The 13,835-nt window shown below is 40.0% G+C and overlaps 1 protein-coding gene across 8 annotated transcripts in view; it reads right to left on the reverse strand.

Moving 5' to 3' along the window:
• FRY (FRY microtubule binding protein) overlaps positions 1–13,835 on the reverse strand; it is a 433,975-nt gene that overhangs the window by 56,218 nt on the left and 363,922 nt on the right. For all 8 annotated transcript variants that reach the window (XR_012495619.2, XM_074330087.2, XM_019749603.3 and 5 more), the window contains 7 exons: positions 11,691–11,878; positions 10,545–10,639; positions 8,422–9,029; positions 7,536–7,633; positions 6,992–7,162; positions 3,259–3,399; positions 68–247 (listed from right to left, as the gene is read on the reverse strand). Coding sequence is in view for 7 of the 8 variants with exons in the window: in XM_074330087.2 (XP_074186188.1) it covers positions 68–247; positions 3,259–3,399; positions 6,992–7,162; positions 7,536–7,633; positions 8,422–9,029; positions 10,545–10,639; positions 11,691–11,878 (1,481 nt within the window). In the remaining variant the exon portion in view is untranslated. The remainder of the gene's footprint in view (positions 1–67; positions 248–3,258; positions 3,400–6,991; positions 7,163–7,535; positions 7,634–8,421; positions 9,030–10,544; positions 10,640–11,690; positions 11,879–13,835) is intronic.

Genomic DNA, 13,835 nt, shown 5'->3' on the forward strand with positions numbered 1-13,835 from the left:
CAGGCCCCTACATCTGATCTCTGGCACTACACATTCATGCTCAAGTTTACAGACACAGGTAGCAGACCTCGGAAATGTCCAAGTGGAAGTCCAGGGTTTTCCCCGGCAGCTCCTTGGAAGCACTGGTCCACACGCGATGGATCTCCATCTTTGAGAGGTCGCTGTGCTGGTAGGACGGCAAAACCAGGCTGGCTGACCGAGAAACCACCAGCTTTAAGATGTTCAGAGCTTCTCTCCAGTGAACGCTCTGAGGAAAAGAAAACACGCAATGGTTAAAAGCATTTCAGTTTTTTGAACCTGACATAATGCTAACTAGTGAAATATCTCATGACTAGTCAGAATTCACTGATTTAAAACAGTGCAGGAAATTCCGAGATAAGTAAAAGGCAAATGACATAAAAGGACAATTCATGTATAAGATGAGCTATGTTTAGGACACAAGCAAACAAAAAAAGACCAGTTGTGTCCATATTCAAATAAAATTAAAATAAGATACCATTTTTGCTAATGTGGTGCCTCCTTAATTTGGAAAAAAAAAATCTCCAATGCATTTATGCTACTGACCACTCACTCTCCCTCAGAATTCTCCCCACCCCAGTTTCCTGTCTTCCTTGGTCCTTCTCCCACTTCTCAGGCTCTTCCCGCTTCATTTGCTTCCTGGGCACCTGCCCTCTGCCCTCAGGCCTCTTCTCTTTCTGCTCCGTATCTTCCTCATGACCTAACCCAGGAATCTAGGAGCCATTCTTAACTCCACTCTTTCCCTCCCTTCTGATAATTTGTCCCCTCTTTTCCATTCCTGCCGGCACTTGCAGCTGAATCCTCTCCAGCCTCTGCCTGGATTCATTCTTCTCCCTTCCCTCTTCTCCCTTCCGTTCCCTCATTCTGTTTTACAATTACAGTTGACATTCAATATTATATTAGTTTCAGGTGTACAACACAGTGATTAGAATTTACGTAACAAATCAATCACCCTGATAAGTCTAGTACCCACCTAACACCATACATAGTTATTACCATATTATTGACAATATTCCTTATATTATACCCTACATCCCCATGACCACTGTGTAACTACCAATTGTACTTCTTAATCCCTTCCCCTTTTTCACCCACCTTCAATCCCCCTCCCATCTGGCAACCATCAGTTTGTTCTCTGTATCTATGAGTTTGTTTCTTTGTTTATTTAGTTCTTTCAATTCTACATGTAAGTGAGATCTGTCTGGACTCTTTCAAGGGCCTCTGAACCTGTCTCCCTGTGGGCAGTCTCTACTCCGGTCCAGAACCCCACTCCAGCCACAGTGGTCTTTCTAGACCTCCTCAGGCCACTCCTTGCCTCCCTCTGGCAGGCAGGGCGGAGACCACACAATTTGAGCAGGGCCACAGGGCGACCTCCCGCAGGCCACCCCTGGAGCTCCCCAAACCAGGCAAGTGCCCTCACTCATGCTACTCCCTCATCCTGGACCGCCCTTCCTCTCCTTATCAGCTTATCAAATGCCTACTTTTCCTGTAAGACTCACTTTACCATCTTTGTCTTTCTGAAAACCCCCAGGCAGACTGACATGATTCTCCCACAAAAATATTGAATGTAGATAAACCAATCAGATAAAAGTTATTATTATTATTTGCCTAGGTTTTAAGATAAAAGCACATGATATAAAACATATTTCCTTCGCTACTGAATTTGCATGAGAGGTCATCCTGTCACTGTGAACTTACCATGTTTCCCCGAAAATAAGACCTAACCAGAAATAAGCCCTAGCATGATTTTTCAGGATGACATCCCCTGAACATAAGCCCTAATATGTCTTTTGGAGAAAAAAATTAATATAAGACCTGATCTTACTTTTGGGGAAACACAGTAGCTACCATTCAAGAGAAGGTATCTAGTACCAGAGATGGCCGACGGGCCTAGGAAAGAATTGGCAGCCCAATAAAACCATGAAACAGGGCCAACGGTTTGTAGAAAGATGTGAAGTGACCCTTTGTCTCCAGTGAGTGTTGAGAAGTGAGAAAGTGTTACCAAACGCCTATGTGACACAACTATTATTGGAGCAATGCAACCTGAAAAATGCAAAAAAGAAAAAACAAATTTGGCAATCACTTTTAGGCATTAAGTAATAAATTAAGCAAGTGATGTGATTGGTGAAATGAAGATGGAAAGAAATGTCCAAATTTGCACTAAATTGCTTTGTTAGTGAGTTTAACCAAGAAAACCTAGCATTTGCCCTTGAACTCTGAAACTCACCAAGTACACTCCTGAGACAAAAGAGAGAACTAGACAAGATGTGGAGAGAAGGCTGTCTAAGCTCTTGAGCTTGGCCCCTCCTCCCCCACCTGGGGGAGGCCTGGGGACCCCCTTCTTTAGTCTGTGGTTGTGTGTTTCAGCTTAACTTCTAGGCTCTAGAAACTTGTTCTGGTCTGTTTGCTCTCTTAATTTTTCTTTTTAAAAATTTTAATTTCTTTCCTTTTCCCCCATAGTAGTCTCAGATATGGCTTTGAAGAATCAATCTGTGGGTGTTTGCTAGGCTTGTTTGCAAGTGTCTGCTAGGAAGGGGACCTGTGCAATGCCACGGAGGCACTGGCTTTGGAAACCCTGCGTTCAGGGACCTGCGTTCAGATACCAGCTTCACCTTTACTAGTGGAGATTTTGGGGCCAGTCTAAACAAACTTTTTAAAAGATGGTTTATTATAGAAACATTCAGATATACACTGAAACAGAGACCAGTAAAATGAACCCCCGTACTCTCAATCACTCATTCACATTTTGTCATTTTTTTTACTTATCCCCCCAACATTTTGCATGTGTTTGTTGGAGTATTTTCAAGCACATTTACACAAGTTTGTTAACCTTCGTCCCCTCAATTCAGAGGTGATTTGTACCTCTGAATTAACCCTTTGTATGTTGAAACACCTGACCTTGAACCTGGGATATGCAAGTTCCTTCTCCTTCCTTGAAATGGGAAACTCCGTATAAGAGCCTGGCCCTGCCCTCCCCACAAGGTGTGTGTTCTTAGCACACAACCTGTAAGCCCCAAGAGGCAGAAATGAGTCCTTTGAAAGAGCACACGGGGCTTGGTCCCATCTTCTCAGTGTCGCTCTCAGGTGTGGGCAGCTGCCTTCCTGACTGCTCTACGCTATGCATACATATCAACAAACATTTGAGGGCCTGGCCAAGCAAAACTCCATGCAGTGCTGCCGTCTTGCTGAAATGACTCTCTGCAAGCATCGGTTCACAGGTGAGGTTACTGAAATACTCACTTGCACATATTTCTCAATGGTCTTCAGGACTTCCATGTTAAACTGCTTTATGGGAACGACCGAGAGGTCCATGTAGCTGAGCAGGCTGTAGATCACCTGAAGGAGCGGCTGCTGCATGGCAGGGAGGCCCTTCTCCAGCAACTGCGGGATGAAGACAGTGTGAGTCAGTGCTTATACAATTGCACGTTTCCTTAGAAGGGAAGAGAAAATCCCAGCTACTGAAGAAATGAAGGTCTTAGCAAGGGTCACATAGGTAGGCCTGGATATCTAAACATGGTACCTACACAGCAGAAATCAACAAAACAAACCTCAAAAGGAAGGCATCAGACACCACAAATTATCAAAAATTGCAAATGGAAACAAAAGATGCAATATATCAGCTAGCAAGTTGGCAAAGATTAGAAATTGCTAATAGTATTGGTGAAGATTTAAGACAGACATTCTTACACATCAGTGGAAATGTAAATTGGATGATCTGGTGGTTGAGATCCAGAGTATTAAAACGGTTCAAATCTTTCTAAAGAGTAATTACACGATTAGTAACATTTCCAAAGCTAGAGATAAATACTGGGATTTCTGTATGAGATTTCAGCATGGCACTATTTATAATGGTAGAAAAACCCCACACAAAACAAAACAAGAAGGCTCTGCAAACAATTTAAATGTTGACCACTAGGAAAATAGATATACAAACTATGGTAAATTGTATGATGACATATCATGTAGTCAACAGAATGACATTTTTAGAAATAGTAAATTATATCAGATAACATTAAGTGATGGGAAGCATATACAATTTCTGTGTAATAAATGCCAATATTGGTGTAATTTGTTATATAGCAATAACACTGGGAAAAAACCCAACAAAATATTAATAGCGTTTCTCTCTAAAGAATATATTTCTTTTACTTTCATTTTTTATTTTTAACTTTTCTATACCTTTCAAATTTTCTGTTTTGAATTTATACTGAGATTTTATAATCAGAAAAAAATCAATGATACTTTCAAAAAAGGAAAGCAAAAATATTGAGAAAATATATGTGACAGACATCATGATAAAATATTACCATTCAAAGCAAAGAATTAATAGAAATGATTAAAATAAATGCTGAAGTTTATTTCAAATGTGCTCAGAAGAAATAACAGCAGTTAACACATGAGGAAATAAACAATTATGCAAATTGATGTGTGGAAAAATGAACATATCAGTAGAAAGGAAATACATAAAGAGAATACTTTTAATGTACCAATAAAAATATTAAACTGAAAGAAAAAGAATAAATAGAATGAAAACATTTAGTGGGGGTAGGGGAAAACAAGAATATTTATACGTTTGTAGTATCATAAATTGGAACAACCTCTGTGAAGACCAATTTCCCAGACGTGTAGAACTAAGCAATATCCACATAGCCATGCCCTTTATCTGGATAGTTACTTTGGGAAACACCACCAGAAGAAGTGATCCAAATATGATCTGATAATAAAAGGACCATTTATAATAGAAAAAACATGAACACGAGCAACAAAAGGGAGATGCTGAAGCAAACTGTGTTACGTTAACCCGATAAAATGCCACAGTTATTCAAAATGATACCATGGGAGCTACGTCAACACCTGGAAATGCACACAAGGTTAATGTTAAGTGAACAGAGCAGGTTCGATGGAAATACTGACCACTGCTACAGGAAATTATCTGTATGTGCATGACCAACACCTGTAAGAATATGTCAGTAACTGAAATAGGAGTTAATATGTATTATATATACATGGTGGGAAGTTAAGTTCATAATACAAATTGTGGTGACAATTTGTGATAAGGGCTGAATAGAACAAATGAGGTAATCCATCTTTACTTATATTTTTACTGTGATAAAAAATATATATATAACATAACATTTACCATTTTAATCATTTTTGAGTGTGCAATATAGTGGCATTAACTACACTCACATTGTTGTGCAGCCTTCACCACTACTATGTTTCCCCAAAAATAAGACCTAGCTGGACCATCAGCTCGAATGCATCTTTTGGAGCAAAAATTAATATAAGACCCAGTCTTATATTATATTATATAAGACCTGGTATTATATTATATTATATTATATTATATTATATTATATTATATTATATTATATTATATTATATTATATTATATATATTATATATTTTATATTATACCGGTCTTATGTTAATTTTTGCTCCAAAAGATGCACTAGAGCTGATGGTCCGGCTGGGTCTTATTTTCGGGGAAACACGGTACTTATTTCCAGAACTTGGTCATCATCCCAACCGGAAACTATAAAACAGTAACTGTTGATCACACCATCCCCAGCCCCTGGTAAGTACCTTTCTACTTTCTGTCTCTATGAATTTGTCTATTTCATGTACCTCATATAAGTGGAATCATATATTTGCCCTCTTGTGTCTGGCTTATTTCACTTAGTGTAAGATTTTCAAGGTTCATCTATGTTGTAGCCCATGTCAGTACTTCATTCCTTTTTAAGTCTGAATAATATTCCTTGTATGTATCTACCACATCCCATTTGCAGTTTTGAAACTGTTATGTTTAGCTACCCAAACCAGTATTGCCTGCTTTCTGTCTCACATGTCACCTTTGTAAAAACAGGATCCATCTGCTTTCGTACACAGGGTGCTTATATCGGTTTCCTGTGTGCTGACATGAGTGTGCTGGCTTAGTCACTCTTGTGGGGACAGATGTGACCAATGTGATAATCAGAAGCAGCCAGGTGGCACTTATGAGTGGTTCTTCACAGTGCTGGGGGTGGGGGGAAGGAAAGAGCAAATAAATCCTGGGCTGTTGACAGTCTGAGTACAGACCACACATAATGATCCATGTTGCAAATCAGAATCCTGCAGGACACACCATAAATGCTGATGGATGGGGCAACTGCCTTCTAGGCAGAGACTTTCAGAAAGCAACTGATACTTTAACCTATCTGTACCCTTGAGTGGGTCACATAACTGAAGAAAACTTAGAATAACTGTCCTCACCACTTCCGAAAAGGCCTGGCAGCAGTACAAATGCATTTCCCGAAAGGAAAAGCAACACTCAGTGCTGAGATGAGGTAGCTGCTCTCTGTCATCTGCCTCATGGATTTCATGACCTGTGCACTAAGGTATTGGGGACCGGAGGTGCCAAACAGAATACGTTTCATCACATTTCAACACAATGCTATGTGTTTCTAGCACCAGCATCCACAGAAGTCAGACTAAGGGTTTGTGTTAGAAACACATTTGTAGGAGGACAAAAATCTCAGTTTTAAAAGCAAACACAAAAGATGTAGATAAAAAGGTTATTTCAAAATGTATGCTTCAAGAATGAGTTTAGGACAAACAACCATCAAGCCACAAGGAACTTCTGAAATAAGATTTGAACACCCAGAATGATTAGGATAAAATATCCGGTTGCTACCCCATGCTGACAGGTGTTCATGGAAGGTTAAGCTTGGTGGGGCAGTTACGCCTCGGTTCAAATGCTGGCTCTGCCACCGTAAATGTAGGGCAGATAACTGAACGTGGTTGAGCCTCAGATTCTTCATTATAACAGTGTCATTACAATTCGCTGGGTTGTTGTGAGGATTTAAAGTGACTGCAATGCATCTATGATAATATATAATGGCACTCAATAAATGAAGAATATTATCATTAGTTCCGTATAAATATTTTACCCACGGAAATTATAATAGAGCTTATCCTTTGGTGAAGAGCTTACCTCTGCCAGGTAGGTGACCATGTTCAAGGTAATATCAGCATACGCTTCATGAAGGTACCGGCAGACCACATTGACCCAGGTGGCACAGTCTCTTGTGTAGCTGTGTGTCTTATAAAGAGTCATGACGTGTGCGAGATTGGAAAGTTTGGGGTTCTTCTCTTCCAAACAAACCTTACAGGAGAGGAAAAGCAGTCAGGGATAAAATAGCCTAATGAACAGGAAGAAATGTTAGCAATTTTGTTAGAAGTCCTGGCAGTCAGGAAAACAAATTGATGTATTATTTTTTGGTAGGCTGTGGAAGTGCTTATTATATTAGTTAGCTAATATAATTTTCACAAATTCTTTCCACTTGCCTTTTCAACAATGAAACAAAAAATGACAGTGCATCAACCACCCAGCATGTACGTGAGTAGTGATGTCAGTTACTGTATTTGGGCATTGTGGAACTCACTGCCCTCTCCGGGCCTGGTCAGTTTGGTCCAAGTTGGGGCCTTCCAGTTGAGGCCTGGGTGGATCTGCCTGGGTGTGGACTCCTAAGCCATACCTGAGCAATCCTTTCGGCCACATCCTTGCAGAACTGATTGGGGCTTTCAAAGTGCTGAATTAGCTGGGGCAGGAGACACAGGACGTTCAGAGGAAAGCCTGCGTTAGAGAAGATACAATGGAGACGGCTGATTACAGTGCGTTTTAGCTGACGACAATGGGAAAGCACAGTACAGATTTTATCCTGAGGTCATGCAAACACAGTCTTTTGAAGCATCTTTCATATGATCTAACAAAATCCAGGAAAAAATGTACAAACACGATTTTGAAAAGGAGAATAAAAAGACCTGAAGGAGTAGTTCAAAATTTTTATCAAAAAAACATATTTTAAGGACAACCTGTGTGAGAGAACATAAGCCAATCAATGTAAGTCTTATTCATGTAATCAAAAAGACTAAAATGCTGAGAAATGGCTTAGTACCACTGTGTTAAGCTCTAGCTTCATGAAAAGAATCCTGGGCCACATGCTATGGTGTTAAAAATTGAGTTTTTGATTTGACTTAATTCAGAACAATAGGGAACTGAGAGAATTTTCAAGTGGAAGAGAAAGGAAAGATTTAAGAGTTAAGAAAAATGGGAGGAAATCTCTGTGTAAGAGCAATAGGATAAACTAACAGTATTTGATCTGGAAAGCATAAAGAAATGACCAATATCTTACATACTACTTCTGCCCTTTTTATGCTATTGCCTTAAAAAATATCTTCTAAAATATAAATAATTAAATAATGTAAGTATGTCATATGAAATTTTGAAAGAAAAACAAACGAGTCCCAAGGAATCATTTCTCAGCAGGACAACTAAAAGCAGTAAGCCCAGCTTATCTTACTACACAAAACGTGGAAACAACGACCCCCAAAACTGTGAGAGAGGGAGTGTGTTGGCCTTACCGATGGCTTGGGATGAGTCCACCATGGATACTTTGGACACTGGTGTCAACAAACTGAAGAGCTGCAGGGTCAGGTCTGTGGTGGTGAGGGAGGTGAACCCTTTTAGCAGCAGCTGCTGTAACCCTGAGAAGTCTGCCCACTTGAGCTGTGCCTGGAGTTTCTCAAGTTTTTCTCGGTTCTCAGCTTTATCGAGTGGCATGTGAGCCAGTAGTCTGTTCAGCAGCCTTAAGGCCATCAGGTATTCGAACTCAAAATCAGATTCCATCAGAGCCACTGTGACCCAAAAGATGGTGGCCAGCAGGTTGGTTGGGTGGTTTATGTGTGACGGGTCTGTGAGGCTGTCCTTCAAGGAGGATGAGCTTCTGGTTTTTGAGGAGAGGGCTTGCTGGGTACAAGCCTGGATTCTGTCCAGTGTGGCACTCCGAGGTGGGTCTGAGGACCGGTCGACAACACCAAACTTCTTGGGCACTGAGAAGCTCCTTTGATGCCGGCTCCGCTCTGCAGTTGCTGTGTTGCCACTGGCTGTCCCAGGGTTCACATTCAGCTGTCCTGTGCTCTTTCTGCTTGCTGTTAGTTTAGTGCTAGAGCTTAAATCTGGTGATGAAGAGCTGGGTATAAAAATAAAAATTCTCAATAGAAAGCCAACATGCTTCAGTGAAAAGCTTGTCCTTTTAAGATCCAGTAATGAACAATAAGGAAGGGACGTCATTCTTTGAGAATATTACTTTCTACTCATTGTTTTGTATACTCTTAAAGGGATACTTTCACTTATTTTTAAACTTAAAGTTATGATAAATAAAAGTTAACAAACTTAACAAGAAAATCAAACTTAACTCACCAACAAAACAACAAAATCTAATATTAACTTCCATTCATTGAAAGGTTAAAGAAATAAGCATGAAGTTTACTGATCTTTCTTTTCTTTTTTTGGTTTGAATTTGGGTAGGAGTAATTATGAAAAAACAATGCACCTGATAGGTACAAACTTTAATATTCTATTAACTGACTGATAAGGAGAACAGAAATGAAAATGATTATTATCTGGAAAGAAAAAAGTTAGCAAATATTTGTGTCAAAGGAAAATTTTTGCATTTATAAAAATGATTTCCAAGCCTATTTCAGGCTGAGAAGGTAAATTCTTTACCAACATTTCTGATAAATTTGGCTGATTTAGATATATCTGTAGGTTTATAAGGATAAATATGTGTGATGTTAGCAATCACATTAAACTTATCTATCCATAAAAAAATGCTAAATGTAAAAATGAAACAAGACCCAATGTGATGTAACATTACAAACTCAATTTCAAGCAAGATGAACTGAATTATACAAACAGAACATGGAATCATGGATAATTTGAAATGGGTTATTAAACATTGGCAGGAGCAAAAAGAATTAAAACATAAAAGAGATCCTAAGGTAGCTATTTTACAAATAAAAATCAACATTTATTCCAACTGTTTTTATTTACCGTGTTTTCCCGAAAATAAGACCTACCCTGAAAATAAGCCCCACTTGAGACTGTCAGCCAGTCGGACACATTTAGTACATTATGATGATGTTCCAGAAGAAGATGACATGACTGCATTTGAATAAATGTAGATTGTTGTACATGAAAAAAATAAGATATCCCCTGAAAATAAGCCCTAATGGAGCAAAAAATTAATATAAGACCCGGTCTTATTTTCGGGGAAAAACGGTAGTGATGGTTCAGATGAGTTTTGTATATATTTGTTTAAAAACTAATATTTAGTTTTAGTTTCTGTTTATAACATAATAGGATATTATATAAAATTTGAAAAATATTCAGACATAAAAAAGAAAATGAAATATTAATATTTGTATTACTTAGAGATAACATTTGGTGTTTATCTTCCTGACATTTAAAAACATTATATAATGTGTATACATTATATAATGTGTATACGTGTGTGTGTGTGTATATGTATGTGTATATCATAATTTCTCTATTTTAACTTAAGAAAATGTCATACATACTTTTTCAGGTCACAATTGAATTCAAAAACAAGATTTGATTTTTGGATTTTGCCCAAATTCTGGGCATCTCGCAAATATTCAGTACAGTATCTTTGATCTCAAAATGTCATTGAGCTGGTTCTCACCGAGATAGTACGGTTAGGAGATCACTGTTCTTCAAGCAGTCAGACAAGTTATCCACGGCAGCTTCCAAAGTCAGGAGTGCTTCCATTACGTAACCCTGCCAATCACGCAAAGACAAAATCTCATGCTGCTTATGACTGCTGTTAACTTCTAGGGCATAAATTTAATTAATGCAAACTCTATTCAAATCATGTTAATATCACTGAAAGCTAGACAGTCATTGCTATGTTAATTCACAAAGTCTAAATACAAATTTTAAGGGCACTGAGGAAATTCAGATGGCTTAGGAATTAGCAAATAATCACAAAGACTTATTTCACTAGGTCTGAGGTCCTCCACAGATCGATCTCATTTGAATCCAATGGGGAGGGGGCAATACTGAAGGCGTGGCAGGCGTGGCTCCTGGCTGATGGGGGTGGGGGGTCTTTGAAATACAGAACTGCGATGTCTGAAAGCCAGAGATTAATGGATGACGTGTGAGGAGGTCTGTGGCTCAATGGCATTTTAAACAGCACTTCCAAGGGCCAGAAGGATGAAAAGAAGCTAGTCTATAGTCGTGCAGGCCGCCTGAGAGACAGGCACATTTCTGATGGAAAATAAGGGCTTGGCCCAAGCTATAGGGCTGGTAATGCTCTTGGCTTTCAACCTGCCCAGCTCCCCAGTCTCTGGTCTGTACCTATAGGGTCTTCTTGTGGCATCTACTCTCTCCATCACTACTTCAGCTCGTCTCAGTTTACTGAAGGCTGACCACGCAGAGAGGGGTGGTGCTTTGCACAAGTACAATGGAGATCCCTTCTCTGGGTGGGGACATTGCACAACTGTGTTCTAGGTTGGTGGCAGAAAGGTCAAACAATACAAAAACCTTTCCTGTCCCCCATGAAATAAAACCAACAACAAAGAAGAGTCACTGAAGAATGTTCAGTTGTCATCTTGAATAAGACAGATACTATCCATGGAATTTCTAGAACAATGGCCCTGGGGATGATTTTTGTAGATATAAAAGTCAACCGCTTAAAATTTTTAATAAACTGTGCATGTCCAAAGGACTGGAATAATTGGCAAGAGAAAGAAGGCTCCAAGAAAGGTGTTACCTCTGCAGCTCTGAAATGAGAGAAACAAGATGCATCTGCTGGTCTTTCCTCCCCTACCTGAATCTCGTCGCCATGTTCTCCAATCACCTCCACCAGTCTTGAGAGAAGGTCAGACAAGGCGTGTGCTGACAGCGGTTGTTTGAGTGCCCGGAATATCTGGAAGGATCGACAGGCATAGTGCCTGGAAGAGCTTGCTAGGGCTGTCTGCAATGCAACTTCACTCAGGTGTTGTTCCAGATGGAAGCCTAGGGCACCGAGAGGACAGAGACGAAGTCAACCGCCACTCTGCAAACTGGGGTAATGCTTCCCTGGCAGCCTAAACAGGCTCACTGCACAGAGCCACCTCCTGATGGTACTTATTTATAAATTAACCATAATAAAACCACACACACACACACACACACTCCCCAATAAATCTTAAGGAAGCATAGTGTAGTGGAAAGAGTCAGAAGCTTTGGAGCAAGATGGGCTTGTTTTTAATTATAGTTTTGGGAGTCTGAGAAAGAAACTTATACTCTATGCGCCTATTTCCTTATCTTTAACTTGGGAATAATAGCACCTATCTCACAAAAATTGTTGTGAAAACTAAACAATGTAAAAAGTGCTTAGTAGAGCGTATCACACACATATATGCTCATAAGTGTATTATTACGTATTACACTGCTATTTATCTACGTTATTCTTCAGACCACTTTATACATGGAATAATTTCACTCCTTTTTTTTTCATAAGAGAATTTGTTGGAAACCAATTATTTGAGTACTCGTGTATGTAGAAGAAGCTGTTAGTGAATTTAGTCAACTCTAAACACAGCCGAGGCCTGGGCCAAAGTCTTGGCTCTTCACAATAGTCTGTAAATACATAGACATTGAAATGTAGACACTGAAAAGAAAGCAGCCGTCACTTAAACCTTCACTGGAATATGTCTTCTTCCAATAGCGTGAAGGGAGTCAGCCATCAGAAAACCAGTCGACCAGGTGGAAACGAAGGTGTAAAGCCCATGACTGAGTCCTGTCCATTCAACAGTATGCGTGGTCTGCCTCTGTGCAGAGAGAGACCCGGCTGAAAGGTCAGCGGGCTTGATGACAACAGCCATCTGGGCTGTCTCCATGGCACATTTGATTGCCACATGAAAGTGGACCGGGTGAGTAATTCAGTGTCATTGTTCGTAGCTGCCACTTGGCTGTTTGACCCTAGGGACACGTTGGCTGTATAAGAAAATGTTCCTGCACAGTGAACAAAGGGTCTTGGAAAATGGACTCAGGCAAATCCAGGGTGGTAAATGTTGGATGAAACCCACATGGGCCATCTCACAACTTATGAATGGGTCATATTTCAAAATAGTTCTTTATGTCTTTATTTGGTTTGTCAAAACATGTTTTCCTCAAACCATTTTATACATGGGAGTTAGGTCAATGAATAAAAACTTACTGAAATCATAACATGCCTGAAGATGAGAACTGTACTAGGAAGACTGTAGACTCCACCGCCACAATAATGGCCTTTGGGGAAAGCTAGTTAATGTGCAGTCACAGGAGTGGACTGCATTTCCCAGCTCCCCTTGCAGTGAGGAGTGCCTAACTAGTGGAATGTGGGAAGAAGCACTGGATGCCATGTTCGGGCTGGTGTGTGAAGTCCTGGGAGTGACCCTACACTCGCTCTCTTCCTCCTCCTGCTGGCTGGGCACAGGGGATCCAGTAGAGGCCTCTGAGCCTAGGGGGTCGCAGAGAGCCATGGGATGGGGGAGTCTCTGAGCACCAGGTGGAAGGCTGCCTGCCCAGCCTCCACACTGAACTGTTATGTAACCCAGAAATAACCTACTGTGTTGAGCCTCTGAGCTCAACACTTTGTTACAGCAGCTCTTCCACCCTGACTAATACAGGCATTTCCAGGAACACATTTTACCATGCTATAGTGACAGCAGGCAGAAAGCGGAGATGCAAAAATAAACTATAGTGGGTAAGATATCCTAAGCAAAGAATGAAAAGACTAGACTCCAAGAAGCAGCCCATATACCCGCTGAGAATACAGCACGGCATTCTTATGTTTTCTCAGTTTTATTAACTTCATACAATTAAGAGTGTTAGACAAATGAAGAGTTCACATATAAACAGTAAATTCCTTTCCTTGGGCTATGTTCAATTATTAAGTGACTTTTAAGTGGGGGGAATACCAATATATGAGGTCTTCATAGTTCAAAGA

This window comes from Rhinolophus sinicus, chromosome 16 (assembly GCF_057876585.1).
Source record: "Rhinolophus sinicus isolate RSI-liver-muscle chromosome 16, RSI-T2T, whole genome shotgun sequence".
NCBI classification, from domain to species: domain Eukaryota; kingdom Metazoa; phylum Chordata; class Mammalia; order Chiroptera; family Rhinolophidae; genus Rhinolophus; species Rhinolophus sinicus.